Source organism: Nymphaea colorata, chromosome 13 (genome assembly GCF_008831285.2).
Source record: "Nymphaea colorata isolate Beijing-Zhang1983 chromosome 13, ASM883128v2, whole genome shotgun sequence".
NCBI lineage: Eukaryota > Viridiplantae > Streptophyta > Magnoliopsida > Nymphaeales > Nymphaeaceae > Nymphaea > Nymphaea colorata.
The window spans coordinates 1,237,193-1,257,223 of NC_045150.1; the positions used below are offsets into that span (position 1 = coordinate 1,237,193).

General features: G+C 37.9%; 2 protein-coding genes across 2 annotated transcripts in view; both read right to left on the reverse strand.

The window, feature by feature from the left end:
• LOC116266827 (CBS domain-containing protein CBSCBSPB3) overlaps window positions 1-20,031 on the reverse strand; it is a 29,028-nt gene that overhangs the window by 2,791 nt on the left and 6,206 nt on the right. The window contains exons 5-13 of the mRNA XM_031648229.2: window positions 5,397-5,475; window positions 5,159-5,272; window positions 4,980-5,046; window positions 3,188-3,293; window positions 3,042-3,100; window positions 2,141-2,250; window positions 1,930-2,060; window positions 1,724-1,809; window positions 1,548-1,637 (exon numbers count right to left, since the gene is read on the reverse strand). Coding sequence (XP_031504089.1) covers window positions 1,548-1,637; window positions 1,724-1,809; window positions 1,930-2,060; window positions 2,141-2,250; window positions 3,042-3,100; window positions 3,188-3,293; window positions 4,980-5,046; window positions 5,159-5,272; window positions 5,397-5,475 — 842 coding nt within the window. The remainder of the gene's footprint in view (window positions 1-1,547; window positions 1,638-1,723; window positions 1,810-1,929; window positions 2,061-2,140; window positions 2,251-3,041; window positions 3,101-3,187; window positions 3,294-4,979; window positions 5,047-5,158; window positions 5,273-5,396; window positions 5,476-20,031) is intronic.
• Window positions 18,450-19,267, reverse strand: LOC116266828 (uncharacterized). The gene is made up of 2 exons (XM_031648230.1): window positions 18,892-19,267; window positions 18,450-18,738 (listed from the first exon to the last, which is right to left on the reverse strand). The coding sequence occupies exons 1-2, from the start codon at window positions 19,018-19,020 to the stop codon at window positions 18,502-18,504; spliced, it is 366 nt and encodes a 121-aa protein (XP_031504090.1). The 5' UTR covers window positions 19,021-19,267; the 3' UTR covers window positions 18,450-18,501.

Here is a 20,031-nt window from a genome sequence, read left to right on the forward strand (position 1 = left end):
CTAACTTTTTTTTTTTTCCTTCTTCTTCTTGTTGTCTCATTTTTCTTCTTCTCTCTCCTCTTTTGCTTTTTGGCTGCCTAGGTGCAGGCTATGTGCTGCTTAGTCCTGTTTGAAGGTCCAGTGTCTAGGTCCACCGAGCAATTTGGTCTATATAAGTCAAGTACCTTTTTCACAACCTTTCCATAATATCTTTAATAATGTCTAAGATGGCTTCCAAACCAAAAAATATTCAATGTCAATAAGAAAACTATAACCGACGTTCAAAATTTTTTCTGCACTTCATGGTGGTAAACATCCATTTTTCACATATCTGGTCATCAATAGTAATTCTAACCTTTGAATGATGGTTGATAAGATTCAATTGTTTTTCACATGCTAAAGCACATCTTTTAGACCCGCATATTCTTGAATTATGGCCATTCATTTTTACAGTGTTGGAAAAATCAAACCTTGTTCAGCATTGAAACTTATTAACCTTTTAAAATTACAGTTAAAATTATCTCAAACACCCGATGCGTTAAATCAAATATGTGATGGCTACATCTACTCAAACGGGGTCCACCTATAAGGTGACCTGATTTGCACACACACAAATAACACTAAAGACCGTAGCATCTCATTGTCAGGACAACCACAAAATTGAGTCTATCTCTCGTTGTTCATGCTTCAGTAATGAACATCGAAGGAAAGAATCAGCGTTTTTATCAAGATTGTTAGAACTCAAAAGCTAGTTGTGTTCTCTCTCTCTCTCTCTCTCTCTCTCTCTATATATATATATATATATATACACACACACACACATATATTATATACTTTCTCAGTAGTCAAAGATAGAAGTTGGTCAAATCCCTAAACATGCTAGTTGGTCTGAGTTGGCCCAAGTAGGTCTTCAGAAACCCAAATAATTTAAAATTTTAAAATTTTAAAAATTTAAAAAAAAAAAAGAGAGAAAGACAAAAAACTAACTTACAAAAAGCATAAAAATACCAGTATATCACTATAAATCAAGTAAAACTGTAAAACACATCTTGCATTTCTTGGATAACAGACTGAATCAAAACTAGCACAAACATTCCTTTACTCTTAAATATAAAAATATAAGTGAAAAGCATGTTTTATTAGTGTTGACAATAAAAACACACAAAAAAAAATCGTGAAAAAGTGGGAAATAAGTATAAATATCAAAAATAACAATAAAGAAAAGAAAAGGACACTCCTTTGATTTTAAAATGGTAAACAAAAAAAAAACATATGGCTGATATGAACTGTATAATGTTGAGCATAAACATGCAAAGAAAACATTCATAGCAGAAAAAAATAACAGAAAAAGAAAATACTAGGGAAATAAAATTTGAAATCCACGCGACTCAAGAATTCCATTCCAAATACTAGTGGAAAGATTCTAATTTCATGCAGCAACAATGAAACTTCAAGATTTCTGTTTCAGAATCATGCACCAATGACAAATTGACAACCTTAAACAAAAACCAAGTTATAAATAAAACTTTAGTTGCCAAAAGCATCATCAAGATAGCAAGGGAAATTACCTTCAATCCAGCTAACCTGGCATGGCTGATAGCACCAGCAAGATCACTATCATTGGTAAGAAGAACCCGATCACCCTCATCATCTTCATACTACAAAGGTGAAGAAATTATGATATGCAACACGTGCAAAATTACAACCAAAAAAAAAAAAAAGTTTTGCAGTCCAAAAGCAGTACCAAAAGCTGGGGCCTATGTGATTGATCAACATCACAACCTATCCTCTGCATGACGGCCGAAACAAGCTCACCTAGACTCTCAGATCCTGCAACCATAGTATCTTTTTAGTCATACAGGACAGTATTTTTTCAGACGTACAGGTCAAATAACTTCAAGAATCACAGCAATGAAATCCAAGTAGTTCAATGGCCTTGTTCCCACTAACCACAATTGAAACGATGTACATGGCCATTCCGGTCTTCAAACTTAAAGGTAAAGTTGTTTCCAAGTCCAAGGGATGGATATGTGGACCTCGAGGTTTCAGCACCATCTGATGCCATGAAACCAGAAACGTCACTGCAAATGGACAGTATTTCTGTTATGTAGGATAACGATAACATTTGATACTGATTTATAGAACAATGAACAAATAATGCCTTTGTGTTTCAAATTCATCTTCTGGTGGCTCAAGTGCGAGAGCTGAATCCCAGAATTTCTGCATCATTGTATTTGCCACATCATTGACAGCCCCAGCACTTCCTTCAACCTAAGGGCAAGGACCAAGGATATAGAACAACATTACTTTGCAGTTCATACACAAGCATCCAATTTTCAAGTTATACATACATACTTGACCATCAGTAGCCTGAAGACCCAAAAACAGGAAAGAGAAACCACATAGCTAAAAATATATTTGCCAAGGAAGCCCAAGCAGAACAACTGATTAAGGCTAACAATCTAAATCTATTCCTCATACATCAACACTGCAGTCGTCTGGGGAATCAAACCTACAACAAGTTGGATGAAGGAAAACTTTCAGACTTTCAGTCCTTCAGCCAATCCACTCTCCTAGGATTGCCACTACAAGGACTGTCGCTACAAGGCCAGTTAGCGCTTGATATCATAAGATTGTCATTAGAACAGAAGAAAAAACAAAAATAAGAACTGAAAAAAAAAAAAAACAAAAGAACCACACATCAATGCATTTAATAGTCACAAGCGACAACCAAAAAAGAACACAAGGACCTTATACCATTACATATAACTAAGTCACAAGAGGAGTCAACTTTTGACCCATGTTCATATTCTTAGGTGTGGCATGTTTTTTTACCAATCTAGAGTCACTGAATCATGTGTTTTGACCAATAAGGGTTCGCTATATGAAGCTTTAGATGTTTGTTCAAGACATTTTATACTCCTATGCAGCAAAAGTAACAGATCCTTGAGCAGAACCTAAACTCATTGATTAACAGGTTCTAGTAAAAGCGGTAAATTGTCTTTTCATTCACATATTCTGCTTTATGGAACTACTCAAAATATGTTGGTCATGGATCTCACCATTGAAATTGCAGCATGTGTTATCTGTAGGACATCCACACAAGCGACGGGGCATCCATCTGAAAAAAGAGAACAAATTAATAAGAAGAAAAAAATTTCACTTCCAAGGAACCCAGCAATCAAGTAACTTCTACCTTTTAACTCACCTTTGTCAACAACAGGTAAGTGCAAGAATTTCCCATCATGCATGATATGCAATGCATCAAGTATTGTTGTTTGCAGCGTTGCACACTCAGGATTGTGTGTCATCACCTTCAGCAATAGACAAATAAAATTCCTCAATGGCATTACATTAAGCTAAGGGTTCAGAGAGAAAAGAAATTAATCTAATCCATATGACAACCGGTTTCAGATCCTCCTAGCTACCTTGCCTCACGTCTGAAAAACTTGAAGGATAAGAGGAAGGAGAAGGTACAAACACAAGGTGCCAGGAAGATTTGTTAGTGACTCAGTTTGACAGTCATAAGTTACTAGTAATCCTTTATCTTCTGCAATTAGAGACAGATTCTCTTAAACTAGTAGAATGAAATGTTATCAGTTTCAATTTCCCATGGTTGAATATAACGTGTGATTAGTCAAAATAAATCCTAAACCATGTCTAAAAGTGTGACTTGGTTTACTCATCGTTTTGCTGTTGGATAAAGCAGAAGCATGACTAATCACGAGCAAACCACTATTCACTCCATTGCCTCACAACCGATATAGAAACTACTAGGGTAGAATTTTGCAGTGCCAAACTCCTACCCTAGTACCTTCAATTTACTTCGAAAATCTTCAAGGGGAGAGTTTGACTACCCCAGTTCTCAGCCATGGAATTGACATCAAATCCATGGGTTTTTCAAGCTCCACATTTCCAAACCATGGATTTGAAGCTTATCGCAGAAATGCATGGATTAAAGATGCATGGGTTCCAAATTGCTATTGTAATTTATGCATCTGTCAAATAAGGGATTCATAATCCCTGTTGAACACCATGGACCTGAGACAAGAACATAGGATCTCATATCACCTCCAGTCTCAGATCAAAGGCATTCAAATACCCCCTTAGGAGAGATTCATATCTCAGACCTGCTCTGGTCTCAAGAGCCTTAGAGCTTACGATCCTGAGTTTTGATCACTCCCTCTCCCTATATCATAATTTTGAAAATGCCAAAGTGAAGAGTCAATCTTGAGTTTGGATTCCCTGCCACATCAGATCCACAGAATGAAAACCCTTCACATTCAAAGACACCCTTGATGTCCATCAAATTTCCCACCTAGTATCATGGAATTGGATTTAAGAAATAACAATACCTAATAACCAAAGTAAAAGCTTCACATTGAAAGTCAAAACCAAAATCTAGAAATACCATAACTTTGTCCTCAAATTACAGTGCAATTTCTTTTTTAACTGTACAGAATCAAAGTAGTGATGAAAGAAAGGAATGGGATAAGCTTTCACTCATATTGTCGTTACACTTAAATAAACATGCTGGAGCAAACAGACACAGCACACAGATAAGAGCATGAGATAAAGAACCAGAGTGAGAAGTAGAAGGCCCCTAACCTATGATACCAGTGTTAGGGCGAATATCGTGTGCTTTACTCCCTTCATATTTTTCACTACTTTAATGCCACAAAAATCAAAGTGCTATGTTTTAGATGCAAAGTTAACATTCTCCTGGAAAAGACATGGCAGAAAAAGAAGACATCCAGTCCCCAATGCATGACATCTTCGGAAGAAACTAAATATATAGTCGAATTCTATACATTGTGAACAAAGATAAGTTCATGAAAAGATATAACCACTAAAAAAGCTTCCTTCAAAAGATAGATTCTGAGAAATCGGAATTTACCGTGTTTGAATGTAAAAAAAGCAATATCTGCTTCAAATGATAATATCCACTAAGAGGTCCCTAAGATTGATGCAGTCAAGATTGAGATATGTATGAAAAGAACCTTTTCTACAAGGGTTAGTTCAGGAGATAGATTTTGAGCCACAACTCGCATAAGCACATCCTTTGAACTGCATTTGAGCAAGGAAGGAAACAAATAATTAGAGGCAGATTAATGCTTGACCATGCTGATCACGTTCCAAACAAAATGAAAAGCAGTAAACTGCAAGTAGGTTTCTGTACGTAAGAATCCCCTGAGGTTTGTTCCCATTGACAATAATCACAGAGTTGACGCGAAATTCTCGCATTCTTTTTGTGGCAACATAGACAGGATCTGAAGGCAACACAGTTGCAACCCTGCAAAATAATGCACATTTTTCTAATGGTAGGAGTTGACAAGCAAACACATGTAACCTGATATGAGAACAAAAACACAATGACAATCTGAAACATAATCACTTCAAACAAATATTAGTCACACCTTGTATTATCTGTGACGATTGTTGATAATGAAGGCTTAAACATCCTCTCTCGCAGTGTTTCGATGAAAGCATATGGACCTATAACAAAGTGTAAAATTCATGTTCCACTGGTATAAAAAAAATAAACATTAAAGCATCTGAACATCAAAACAGAATCTTGAGATATTTGAAAATTTGAGCACATGGAACTTGAAAACAGAAAAGCTCACAGCTCACATGCTGCTATTTCACAAACATGCAACTATTCAGTATGAGAAATTTCACACATGCAATGACATACATGCGTGTGTGTGCATGAGAACAAATATATATACATGCAGACCATAAAATGCTCTCAGCTCCTATGTCTATTTTGTCTTGAATATATAGTTGACAACATACTACTTCCTGCATATTTTCATTAGTATACTGAAGGCCCCAGCACCACATCACACTTCCAGCTTCTGGAGTCTACTTCTAACAGTATGCCACACAAGACCGCTATCTTCTTCTTATGCAAACAGTCAGCAGCAAAACATGTGGAGAATGGACCTTGTGCAAAAATTACACATAATACTTGCTCCATTTAGAATCTGCTCACCAATCAATGTTGTTAAAGAGCATAGTAAAAAAAAATGTGTATTGTTTCAACAAAAAAACACGCTAAAGCGCAAAAAAACATCAGCCGAAAGGGTATACAAAAAGATGCATCTTTTCAAAAAGGTACAAAAACATGTTTCTTTGAATTTTCTTCGCAATCTTCTTACTCGGTTCAAATTCTTTTGGGCAGAGGTATCAGGTGTAATATTAAAAATTATAATGGCGAAAAAGGAACCTTACAAAGAAAGTTGACTTTTATGTTTAAAACTTGGAGTCGATTTAGAGAGACAGCAATTATAGCCACTATACAACATCTCAGACATCTGATGCATCTGCATCAGATGCTCAAGCTTTTAAAAGAAAAAAGCAAATCAAAAAAAAAAAAAAAAAGCTTCCCCACGAGTTGTCGCCGGCTGTCAGGACGGCCGGACAACCGGCGACACCCCCACGGGCCATCAATGGTGGCGGCAAGTAAAAAAATTTTGCATTTGACGCAAATTTTTTTAAAGGCAGGGGTGGCAACCGCTGCCCCTTTTTACTTGGAAATTTTGAATTTTCTTAGCTACTAAATATCAACAAACTTAGTAAGCCGATAGTTAATAGTGATAATACTATATATATATACATATATATATATATATATATTAGTTAACTAATATATCATAACATAACTTAATTTTCATATTAAGGCAACTGCAGTAAGTTTGTGGTCGGTCAACTTAACAGACCCAGCAAACTGGTTCCTAATAGAGTAACCAATTCGTTAATTGATTAGACATTCATCAAAGAATAACTCTTGAATTAAGAATTTTTACTTAATCATGTAAGAATTTAGGTGAATCCTTAAGAAAATCAAAACCATTACATGATTATCTTTCCAATGAAAATTGCATCATTAACTTTATGCTGTCTTTGTTTTATCATTTATGATTTTCCTTAAATTGAAATGAGATTTAAATTTTTCTTATTTTTAATGACTGTTGAAGTGCTTGATAGCTGATTGCCGAAGACACTACATTAAGAAGGAGGACAAAATGTATAAAGGCAAGGATCCATTTTGATTTTGGTCACATGCAACCGAAAATGATGAAGAGAGGTTGAATTGCAACTATAGTAGTGAACAATATACAAGAGGAATTACTCAATTTAGGTATCATTTGTCTGGTATTCAATGTCATGATGTTGCTCCACCTTATAATGTGCCTGAAAATATCAAGCAAATGGCAATTGAAACTTGTAGGTCTCTTGATGAGAGGCCTACAAAGGAGAAAATGCAAAGTATAAGTATACCACACTTAAGTGTAGGTTCATCAAGTTCGGTTAGTATTTTTTTCTATGCAAGATCATTTGAGAGAAGACAAGGGCAAAATCAAAAGGTTTCAGGCATGATCAAAAAGCCAGAAAAGGATTAATTTGACAAGCTCCTATCTAAAGCTATTATAATGAACAGTTTACCTTCCAACTTGCTTAGATCAATGGATTTTCAAAAATTTTGTTACTGTTGCTAAAAACTATGGCCCAGGATATATTCTCCCAAATGGTGAAACACAAGGAAAAAACTAATAGTTGAAGCAAAGGAAGATGTTCCATAATAAGTTGATGAAATGAAGAACAGTATTTATGCACAATTATATTTGATATTTGGAAAAAAACAATTAGGATCGGATCCTAATATAAACTTGTCGGTAAGCTTTTCACCATGCACCATATTTTGGAAGGCAAAGCATGTAAAGCAATGCCTTGAAAATGCATATTGTATAATTAACTTTTGGTCTTCAGCTATAGAAAAAATAGGGCCGAGAAAGTTGTACAACTTGTTATAGATAATAGGAAAAATTACAGAAAGGCAAAATAGATTCTTAAGGGAGATACACAAATAATTTTTATTACATCTTGTGTGTCCCATTGCATTGACTTAATGTTTAAACTTTGAAGACACCAATGGTTTAGAAGATGTGGCAAGTATCACGAGCATAGCAAGGCGAATAATCAAGTTCATATACAAAAAGCAACAAGCTTTAGATATAATGAGAACTCATACAAAGGCAAAGGAGTTGAAGAGGCGTGGTGTGACTTCATTTGCTTCTTATTTTATTTTGTTTGGATTCTATCTTAAAACAAGAAAAGGGTTTGAGGTTTATGGTTGTTTCCAATTGTTGAGAAAACGTGTTGTTTCCAATTGTTGAGGAAACGTGTTGTTTCTAATTGTTGAGAAAACATGCTGCTTTTGATATTTAAAGTGTTATGTGTTTTGGTATTTAGTATTAGGTAGCTTTCTGAATTTTTAATATTTTGGTGGACTCTTTATGTAAAGGGTTAATATTAACCCTAATCCTATTTAGTCTAATGAAAAGAGGAGCAGCCTTACGTTTTTCTAGACTGCTACCTTTCTCTCCTCCTTCCTCTCGTTCTTCTCTTCTCTACCTCTCAACGTAACATGGTATCAGAGTTTGGGACCTAGGACTGTGACGTCTAGGGTTTCACGCGGCTTTTCTTTCTCTCCTTTTCTCTTCCTTTCATTCACGATAAGGTTGGGGCTGTCGGTGGGACTGCTTGATAAAGAAAAAGGGGCAGATCACGTTCTTCATGTAGAGACGTGATCTGTACCCTATGTTGCTGCTGAAGAAGATGTGTTGTTGTTGACATTCAGATCTGAAGGTCGAAGTCCCTCATGTTGCTGAAGAAGACGTGTTGCTGTTGACGTTCAGATCTGAAGTTCAGAGCTGAATGCAGAAGTGTATTAGATCTAACCTTCATGGTGCCGTTGCAAATTGTTGGTGTTGATCAGATCTGATTCAGTGGATGTTATTATAAAAAAAAAAGGTATAATATCAGATCAGACGTTGATTTTTTGTCATAGGTTTGATTTTCAGACGTTGATTATCAAAAATATATATATATATATATATAACGTCTGATCTGCCTGGCGTGTGGTGCAGAGTTTTTTTTTTGAGTCGCAGAGTTGTTTTCTCAGTCGCAGGTTGATTTTCAGTCTATCGTGGGTCTGGTTTCGTGGTTTTATCATGGCTGCAAACAGATCTATACAATTTGATATAACTGAATCTGGAAATCAACACAAAGAGGCAAGTGTTGAATACAAAGCTTTCCTTTTTCGTTTGGATCTACTATCAAACTTGATGGAGCCAACTATGATGTATGGGTTAGAACCTTCATGTTGTCGGTCGTTGGACATGGGAAGAAATATATATTAGAAGAAGATGAACCAGTTGAAAAAACTGGTAAATAGTAAATACGCACGGTGGGAGGAAGAAAACAGCATTATTAGTGCTTGGCTTATGAATAGCACTCAGCCCCACATTGCAGCAGGACTTTGTTATTATAATACAGCCAAAGATATGTGGAATTCTCTTCGACAGACGTATTCTCAAGATAAAAATATCAGCAACATTTTATAGGTTCAGCAAGAATTGTTACAAATGTAGCAAGGTGACAATGATTTGACAGAATATTTTACAAAGTTGAAGTTTACTTATGAAAAGATGAATTCCTTAAAACCGCCCTGTAAGCATTGTCTCAAATCTCACATGGAGCAAATGATTGTGGTTAAATTTCTTGCTGGACTATCTTCTGATTATTCTGCACCAAGGCTCAAATGCTTACAGGCTCTGATTTTCTTAAACTTGATGAGGCCTTCAATAGACTAAACAGATTGGCTGTTACTCTTCCTCCATCCTCGAACAACTCGCAGCCTTCTGCCCTTGCCTCATTTGGAGGAGGAAGAGGTGGTCAGTACTCTTCTCGTGGTAGAGGAAGAGGCCGAGGCCCTGGAGGACGTGGAAGACTTCAGTGCACATATTGTGGTCGTCTTGGTCACCTAGAGGATAGGTGCTGGAATAAAGTGGGTAAACCTAACTCATCCACTTCTTCGTTTGTGACATCTTCATCCAGCTCTACTCCAAACACACATCCTATCAATATGGCTCCTAAGGCGAATCCCATTGCTGCTTCAGTAGATGCTACATCTCTTAATTTAAGTCCAGCTGAAATTGATTTAATTATGGAGCATTGATCTAATGCTACTCCTTCTACCTCATCGACATCTACAGTTGTCACAAGTTCAGCGTACTTTGCAGGTAACACTACTTCTAAAGGTTGTTGGATAATTGATTCTGGAGCATCTAAACACTATTATGGAGATGCTAGTATTTCAAACCTGCAGAAATTTGATTCTCCTCAACATGTTCGTTTGGCGGATGGAAGACTATGTCGCCAGTGGATGAATGTGGAGATGTTTATCTCTCTCCTTCTTTGCATGTTCATGATGTGTTATATGCTCCTGAATTACCGAAGAATTTATTATCTGTAAACAAACTAACTAAATAGATGAATTGCAGAGTTATTTTTGATTCGGGTACTTGTGTATTTCAGAATCTATCAACTGGGAGGAAGATTGTGGGAGGCCATGAGATAGATGGAATATACATCTTGGATACATCCCCTAAGGAGGCGTCATTCCATGTTGATTCTACTTCAAATGCCTTCCAGTGGCATCTCAGATTGGGTCATCCTTCATTCCCTAAACTTCGACTGTTGTGTCCTCAAATTTCATCCACAATGTCTATCGAGTGTGAAGCTTGTCAAATGGGCAAGCATAGTCGTACTTCCTTTCCATCGAGTTAAAGTCAATCTAGTCAATGTCTATTTGATTTAGTTCATGTTGATGTTTGGGAGCCTAGTCGGGTTCCAAGTCGGTTGTTGTCTTGTTATTATCTTTCCATTGTTGATGATTTCTCTCGTGTCACTTGGGTGTTTTTGATGAAAGACAGAACTGAAGCTCCTTGTATCTTGAAATCTTTCATATTGGAAATAAAAACTCAATTTAATTCTTGTGTCAAGGTTGTTCGCACTGACAATGCTCTCAAGTTCAAATCTTCTCGTTTACTTGAATTCTATAAATCCCTTGGTATTGTGCCACATTTTACATGTCCTCACACATCTCAACAAAATGGTGTAGCTGAAAGAAAACATTGTCATTTGTTGGACGTAGCCCGCACCATCATGATTCATTCTCATATGCCTTCCAAATTTTGGAGAGATGCAATTTTGACTGCATGTTACCTAATGAATAGAATGCCATCATCTTCCATAGACAACAAAATTTCAATACAAATTTTATACCCAAATAGAGCTTTTTTCATTCATGGCTTCGGTCCAATGTTTGTTTTTGCACGCTTGCTCATAGCATTTTGGTTCCACCTTTTTGTTCAATTCCGTTATGAAGAGCTGAAAATCCAAAGAGAAATTATCAAAACTTACCCATCTATCAATAGGGTGTTCCACACGTTCTGATCTACGTAGACAAGTAGTGGCAGTTTCCGGATCAGCTGAAACTGATCGTCGATTATACACCACTCCTGAAAACCGATTAGGTGAAGTCATGCTCATGCTGTTGGTTTGAGTAGATGAAGGTACGTTGTCCATCTGAGTGTTTGTGACTGCCTCGAACTCATTATCAGCTTCTTGGTCTAATATTTCAGCATTCGGTCATGAGTCATATACATCATTTCTAACATTAAGTGTTGCATGTGGCTCCTTTAAATCCTTCAACCTGAGCTCATCAAAAACAACATGTCGTGAAATATGCACATGTCTAGTCTTTGGATTATAGCAGCGAAAGCCTTTATAATTTTCTGCGTAACCCACAAATCTACACATGACAACTCGATCTTGAAACTTATTTCTCAAAGAAACATCAACATAAACATAACAAATGCATCCAAAAACACGCAGCTCGTCATAATTTGATTGTTCTTCATGTAAAATAAAGAATGGAGATTTTCCTTCAAGCATAGATAGTGGCAGTCGATTAATAACATGAACAGCAGTATGAAAGGCTTAAGTCCATAAAGTCATGGGCACATCAGTGTTATGCATCATACTGAGAGCACTTTCAACCATGTGCCTATGTTTTCTTTCAACAATACTATTCTATTGTGGTGTGGTGGACAGGAAATCTGTCTAGTGATCCCATGATTTAGTAAATACTCAGTGAATTCATTTGAAGTGAATTCACCACCACCATCACATTGGAAATGCACGATATTATTGAAGTATTTGTTTTGGACCAAGGTGTGGAATTTGGTGAACAAGCGGAAAACTTCTGATTTGCTTTTCATGAAGTGAATCCAAGTGTAACGAGAATAAGAATCAATGAAAACAACATAATATTTACTCCCGGAAGAAGAAGAAATAGGAACAGACCCCCAAACATCAGAATAAATGGTGTCAAATAACTTCGAAACTCGCTTATTTATTGATTGAAAAGGAAGAGCATGACCCTTACAAATATGAAAACTTGAGCACATGCTAGACTCACTAACAGGACTTAGACTGGTCTTTTGTAATAGTCCATCTCCAACAAGACATTGAATGAAAAACTGATTACAATGTGATAAACGACCGTGCCACAGAGATGGGGATATCATAGTCTGTAATATTGACTTCACTATGATTGGGAAAGGATGAATCTGAAACACAAGACTTAGACACTTGTGGAGTTTCTTCAATGACGTACATGTCTCCTTTGCGAACACCCTCAGCGAATGTCTTCTTGTTTCAAGCATCCTTAACATAAACAGAAGAATGAGTAAACTCAACAGAGGCATGAGTATCATCAATAAGCTTTGACACAGAAATGATATCTTTCTTCACATTTGGAACAACAATAACATTCTTAAGGGTATTGAGGAATGAGCCATGGATAAGTGTGCATTTCCAATATGTGATATTTTGTGATGGGAACCATCTCCTGTGACGATTGAGCCTTTAGCTAAATAAGGAAGAGCACTAGAAAGCTTACCTGTGTCACCAGTTACATGAGCAGCAGCACCTGGAGATTGACTTTAGACAACGGTGTCAGTAGAATATGTTGCATATCAAGGGAAATGTTCGATGCCACAGTTGTGTTCAAAATAGATGACCATGTTGCCTTATTGTCACGCCTGACCTGTTTTCCCTTGTTCTGAGGGTTATGCCAACATTCTGACTTCACATGACCTCTCTTATTGCAATAAAAACAAGTAGGTATCCTTCGTGGTACATTTGCCTGTACATTTGTGTTAGGTGTAGGAAGGATACCTCTCCCCACCCCTGCGTGTGAGTTCCAAACTCTTGGACGACTTCCTTGTAAAGCATGGGTCCCAGTGATCAATACATTGTAACTACCGGAATGAACTAATTCATGTCGTCGTTGTACATGACTCGCTTCATGCTGAATCAGTTTTGCTTTCAGGTCTTCAAAAGAGAGAAGAACAGGCAATACCTCTAAAGCGGTGCAGAAAACATCAAATTTTGACCCCAATCCACTCCAAGTATGTTGTACCTTGTCCTTGTCGCTGACTTGATGTCCTATGATGGCAAGCTGATCACTGACATTTTCGATCTCATGTATATAATCCAAGATTGAACGTGTGCCTCGCTTGATATCTTGAAATTGCCTCTTGAGTTGTAGACATCTCGCTTCTGACACTTGAGAACATGTGGTAGCAAGTACATTTCACAACTCAAGTGCTGAAAGATCATCATTAACACCCACCAAAACTTCCTCTGATAGTGTGGAGGTGATATAAGCAACGAGAGATTGATCATGAGCCATCCACATCTCATATTCAGGATTGATTTCTGCAATGGTCTCTTGAACTTGCTCTGCAACATTCTTCATCTCGCATAATCCATTTAGGTGGTGCAGGTGTGGTGACATTGAGATGTCCATAGAGACGGTGACTTTTGATGAACGCGACTATTTTACGTTTCCATGTCAAATAATTGGTATGATTTAGCTTTTATGAGATGAGTTGAGAGAGGAAATTGGACGACAAGATGTTGGAATTGCGGTGGGGATCCATAGATGCAATAATCAGAAAATAGGGGGAAAATAGAAATTTTGATATTAAGGTTAGGTGGCCAACGGTGGGGCAGATTAGGACAGATTAGGGCAGACGATAGGGGTAGGGCAGATTAGGGCAGACAGTAAGATTACGGCAGATTAGGGAAGACGATAGGATTAGGGCAGATTATGGCAGACAGTAGGGTTAGGGCAAATTAGGGAAGACGATAGGATTAAGACGGATTAGGGCAGACGGTAGGATTAGGGCAGAAAATTTGGGGAGTAGGGTAGAAAAGAAACAAAGATTAGGGCAGAAATTAGAGATTCTTACCAGACATTTTCAGTGGCAAAACTCTGCTCTGATACCATGTAAGATTTTGATATCCAATACCAAACCACCAAATGAAGTTAGATGCAAGAGGAGGAAGAGAGAAGTGGGCTGCACATCCAAACAAGAGAGAGATGAAAGAGGGCAGCAACAAATGACGTCTGCTTCTTGTTATCATTATATACTAATCACGATTTAGAGTACATCATAAAATATACAAAAATAACATTAAGATTTACAAGTATGCCACCGCCCATGATGTGTTGGGCATGTAGATCAAATGGGTCGGGTCTGGGTGACCCGATTCATATTGTACAAACTTAACAGTTGTATCATACCCGAAAAAAACATTGGTGTTTAACATTCAGAGACGTTATTTGTTACTATGATCTAATACCAAGCTAAAATAGGTACTCAGACAAACTTAGGTATTTTTTAGCTAGACGCTGATCTAAATAACTTAATTTTATTTGATTTATTTTTTTCTAGCTCAGTTTTCATTTTGTTTTTTAGAGTTATTGTTCACTAACATATAATGTTTTTTAGTTATGTCACTTGTTTATTTAAATGTTGCTTTCATTTCGATTATTTTGTGTTATCCCGTACCCACGTTTTCTAAAGTTACCATGTCCATACATGTATCTCTGTACCCATACCGCCATGTGAGTTAGATTGTAAACTTGTTGCCTTCAGGTCACAAAGCTTTTGAACTTTCATTCTTCAGCTTTATCAAATTTGCTCTTTCAATATCTTAACTATGCTTATTATCATATTATAAAATGCCTAACGTTTATATGTCACTGTGCATTCTAATCTTTTTTTGTTCATAAGTGTAGGTTTTCCATTGAGAAATGCTTCGGTTTTATCGTCAAGTTCTAAAAATTACTGTTCCACTTCATTGGTTTGCTTTTTTTTTTTTACCACTTAATGTGCATAGTCCCAAGTAGGCTCTAGGCTTCCATCACCAGCTAGGCTGCACCTAGAAGTTTTGGCAATAGAGGGCACAACCCTTACTCAAGGCTTACGTCACCAACTAGGCTGCACCTAGCAGTTTTGGCAATAGAGGGCATAACCCTTACTCAGGAAGGGGACAAATTGAAATCATAGGTTGCTGGACGGATGGAGTTCAATTATTGAATCAAAATGCTAGGAAGTAGTCCTTGGCCTTGAAAATTGAAGGAACAGAAAGAACCAACAAGAACAATAAGATATGGACTGAGAGTTTCTACTACTCTGTGGCAACATTTTGTTCCTTTAGAATCAAAAGCAAGAAAGGAACACGATGTAACGTGGAAAACCCCTCAACAAGAGGGAAAAAACCATGGGTGAGGAGGACTAGTGCCCACTAGCAACCAGACTCTCTCTCTCTTAAAATATCATTCACACACCGAAATTAGCTGAAATTAGGGTTTACACAGGTTAAGAAGGACCATAACAGTAACACACTAGATCGAGTCCAAATCCAGACCCGAATAGGTGACCCAAATACAACATATGTCAACACTCCCCCTCAAGTTGGACATACATATCAAACATGCCCAACTTGGATACATTTCTCTCAAACTGAGTCACAGGTAAGGCTTTAGTTAGAACGTCAGCAATTTAGCAGTTTGGTCCTCAGATTTCATATATAGTAGAATCAACTCTCTGGCATCAATTCTCTCCCGGATGAAGTGACGGTCAATCTCGATATGCTTTTTTCGGTCATGTAACACAGGGTTGTTGGCCAGATTGATTGCGAACTTGTTATCATAGTACATCTTCATAGGTCCTTCCGTCTCTATCCCAATATCAGTCAGTAATACTTTCAACCTCAGTAATTCTGACACTCCAGTAGCAACAGCCGTATATTCAGCCTCTGCACTTGAGCGGAAACAAACATCTTGTCTCTTGCTCCTCCAAACAACAAGATTTCCCCCCAAGTAAACGCAGTACCCTGAAGTAGATCTTCTAGTATCAACACTCTGCCCAGTCTGCATCTGAATACCCTTCCATCTCAATCGGTCCTTATTTCACATATAAAAGCCCATTGCCAGGATTCCTCTTCAAGTAACACAAGATTCTGTCGACAGCCTTCAAGTGAGTATCTGTAGGCGCGTGCATGAACTAACCCATCACATTTACAGCAAAGGTGATATCAGGTCTAGTCAGGTAAATCAATCTTCCAACCAGACATTGATACCTCCCCTTAGCTTCTTCACAAAGAGGTTCTTCATCCTTAATATTGAGTTTGTATCCAGCATCCAGAGGAGTAGAAGCCGGTCTAAACGCTAGTTTTCCTGTCCCCTTCAGTAAATTCAGGGTATACTTCCTTTGATTTAGCACAAGGGTCGTACCTGATCTAGCAATTTCAATACCAAGAAAATATCTTAGTTTGCCAAGGTCCTTGAGATCAAATTCAACAGCCAATAAACTCTTTAATCTTGTTATCTCATCTTCATCATCACATGTAACAATCATATCATCAACATAGAGTAACAAGAAAGTAACCTTACCTTCCTTCTTCTTTACAAACAGAATATGATCTCTGTTTCTTTGATTGTAGCCATGTTGTCTCATTACAAGTCTAAAACGTTCAAACCATGCTCGGGGAGACTGCTTGAGCACATACAAAGTCTTCTTCAGTTTACAGCATTTTCCTGGTTTCTCATATCCTAGGGGCATACACATATATACTTCTTCTTCAAGATCTCCATTGAGAAAAGTATTATTAATGTTAAGTTGGCACATCTTCCACTCCTTCAACACTGCTAGAGAAATAATAACTCTAACAGTCTTCATCTTCGCAACATGAGCAAACGTCTCCAAGTAGTCAATCTCATATCTGACTAAACCCCTTGGAAACCAGGCGAGCTTTGTACCTCTCAACATTCCCATCTGGTTTGTACTTAATGGTGTCGACCCACTTGGATCCAACCTGATGAACCACTTTAGGGATCTCTACCACTTCCCATGTCTGGTTTCTGCTCAAGGCTTCCATCTCTTCTTGCATAGCATGAATCCACTTGGGATCACTCTGAGCCTTTGTAACAGTCCTGAAAATCATAGCCAAAAAGAGAGATGATACAAAACATTTGTAATTCGTACTCAGTCTAAAATATGACACAAAGTTACCACTAGGGTGTTGGGTACAGGACCTGACACTCTTTCTCAAGGCAATGGGAAGTTCCTCATTTTCAATTTCTGTCTGAACAGTTTCTGTCTGAACAGTTTCTGTCTAAAGCTCCTCATTTTCAGCGTCTGTCTGAACATTTTCTCACTGAATGTCTTCCTCAATAGGTTTTTTCTGAGCACGAGTTGGGTCATCCAGGAAAGAAGTAGGATTGGGATTAAGAGTAGAATTATCACCATCAGTCACCTTATCTGTACGAACTATTCGCCTAGAGTACACCTGCCCAAACAATCGATTACATTCCTCTTCCGTCCCAATGGAACACCCTTCATTCCTCTCATGTTCAAGCACCTCAACAACTGATGGACTCTCTTCCCGCTTGTACTCCAAAAAATCTGTAAACTGAATTTCCTGACTCGAAGAATACTCTTCCCCTGACATAGACTTCTCCCCCTGAAGAGAATTCTCACTGAAATAAGCGACATGTTCCAAGAATGTGACATCCTTGGTAACGTAAACACGACCAGTGGTAGGATCAAGACATTTATACCCCTTTTGAGTAGGAGGATACCCAACAAATATTTCCTTGATTGACCTTGGATCAAGTTTTTTAACATTAGGGTTGTGATCATGAATGAAGCAAACACACCCAAAGACACAAGGGGGGAGGTGAAAGGGTTGATGATTCCCTGGAAGCATAGAGTGGGAAGTCCACCCATTTAACACACGACTAGGCATGCGGTTAATCAAGGATGCACTGGTAAAAATAGCATCTCCCCAATAATGCTTGGGAAGATTCCTTTGAAACAAGAGGGCTCTGGTGATATTAAGCAACTGACGATTTATCCTCTCAGCGACCCCATTTTGAGGAGGTGTATAACTACAATACAAGATGTCTCATGAACAATTCCCATTTTTCGAAGGAAATCCTCAACAGCATGACACATACTCACGAGCGTTATCAGACCGAAAGGTCTTAACAGAACCACCATAATGATTCTCCACAAGAAGAATGAAGGTCTCTATGACATGAGACACTTCACTACGATCTTTCAACAGGTAAACAAAGGTAGTCTGTGAGTAATCATCTATAAATGTTATAAAATACCAAAAACCACAATGGGTATGAATTCCCGAAGACCCCCACACATCAAAATGGATCAAGAAAAAAACTTCATTAGCACGAGTGTTGGAAACAGGGTATGAAGCTCTAACATGTTTAGCAAACTAACATACATCTCAAGATATCCTAGATATGTCCAAACTAGAACATAACTCAGGAAATAACTGTTTCAAAACTCCAAAAGGGAGATGTCCAAGGCGTTCATGCCAATACAAAAATAATTGAAGACAATCTTCTCTCTTTTTCTCAGTCCTGCTAACTAATGTCATAAGAGCATTGGCCACACGGATGGGAAGTCGATATAAGCCTTCAGACACCAAACCAATCCCTATCATCTTCCCTGTCACCAAGTCCTGCAAAACACAATGATTTGCAGAGAATATGAATTCACAGTTCAACTCCTTAGTAATCTTGTTGACAGATAACAGATTCAAGGGAAGATAAGGAACATGTAAGGCACTATGCACTAAAAATTTGTTTAACAAAGAAAGACTCGCTTTTCCTACCACAGAGGTAAAGGAACCATCGGCAAGAGAAACACGTTCCTTTCCAGAAGATAGCTTATACTTATAAAAAAACTTAGGATTGTCAGTCATGTGATGGGTGGCACCACTGTCAACAATCCATTCTTCCATACAAGAATTATCTTTTTCACTAGAAATGGCCAAAGCATGGTTAACCTTCACATCATCTGACACTTCAACCTGACCAACATCAATCCGACTTAGATAAGCACGAAACTCACGAATCTATTCAGCTGAGATAGAGGCTCTCCCTCCACTAGAGTTGGTAGCATCAAAAGTAGATTTCTTCCCACTAAAAGGTTTGCCTCAACTATTCTTTTTTCCAGGATGGAGGTCCCAACAAAAATCCACTGTAGTCTTCTTGCAATGAGTGCACTTGCGAAGAGGTCGGGCAGCTCCTACAGGGCCACGGCTAACAAGGGCAGACCTCTCATTATACGAGATGTGATCCCCCATTTTTCCAGTAATAACAAGGCGTTGTTGCTCTTCAGTCTCTACACGAGAGTAAACATCTTCAATACTAGGTAGTCTGTCAGATTAAGGATTTGACTCCTTATACCTTCAAAGTCATCATTCAACCCTGCTAAAAATAGGAATACTCTATTCTCTCATTCTTTGGCTAAATAACGCACTTGATCTTGAGAACAATCCCAAGCGTCATCAAAGTAGTAGTCAAGTTCCTCCCACTTAGATTTCAAAGCAGCATAGAAATCTGTTACATTCCTCCCACTTAGATTTCAAAGCAGCATAGAAATCTGTTACAGAGTGTTCACCTTGCCGAAGAGAATAGACATTCTTCATCAACTGATACACCCGAACAACTTTCTTTTTTTGACCATACATCTGCTTAAGTATAACCCACATATCCCTCGCAGTCCTCTTGCGAACAATAAGAGGTTGAATCTCGGGAGACACAGAGTTGACAATCCAAGCCTTAACTTGGTTGTCCTCAAGAAACCATGTGTCCCAAGCAACATTAGTCTCAAGGGGTTCAACTTTCCTTCCGCTAACATACGCAATTCGGCCCCGACCAGCAATCCCCATAGTGATAGTTGGGGACCATTGAAGGTAATTTTCCTTGGTGAGGCGAATTGTAGTGACTTGAACTGGAATATTCTCAAT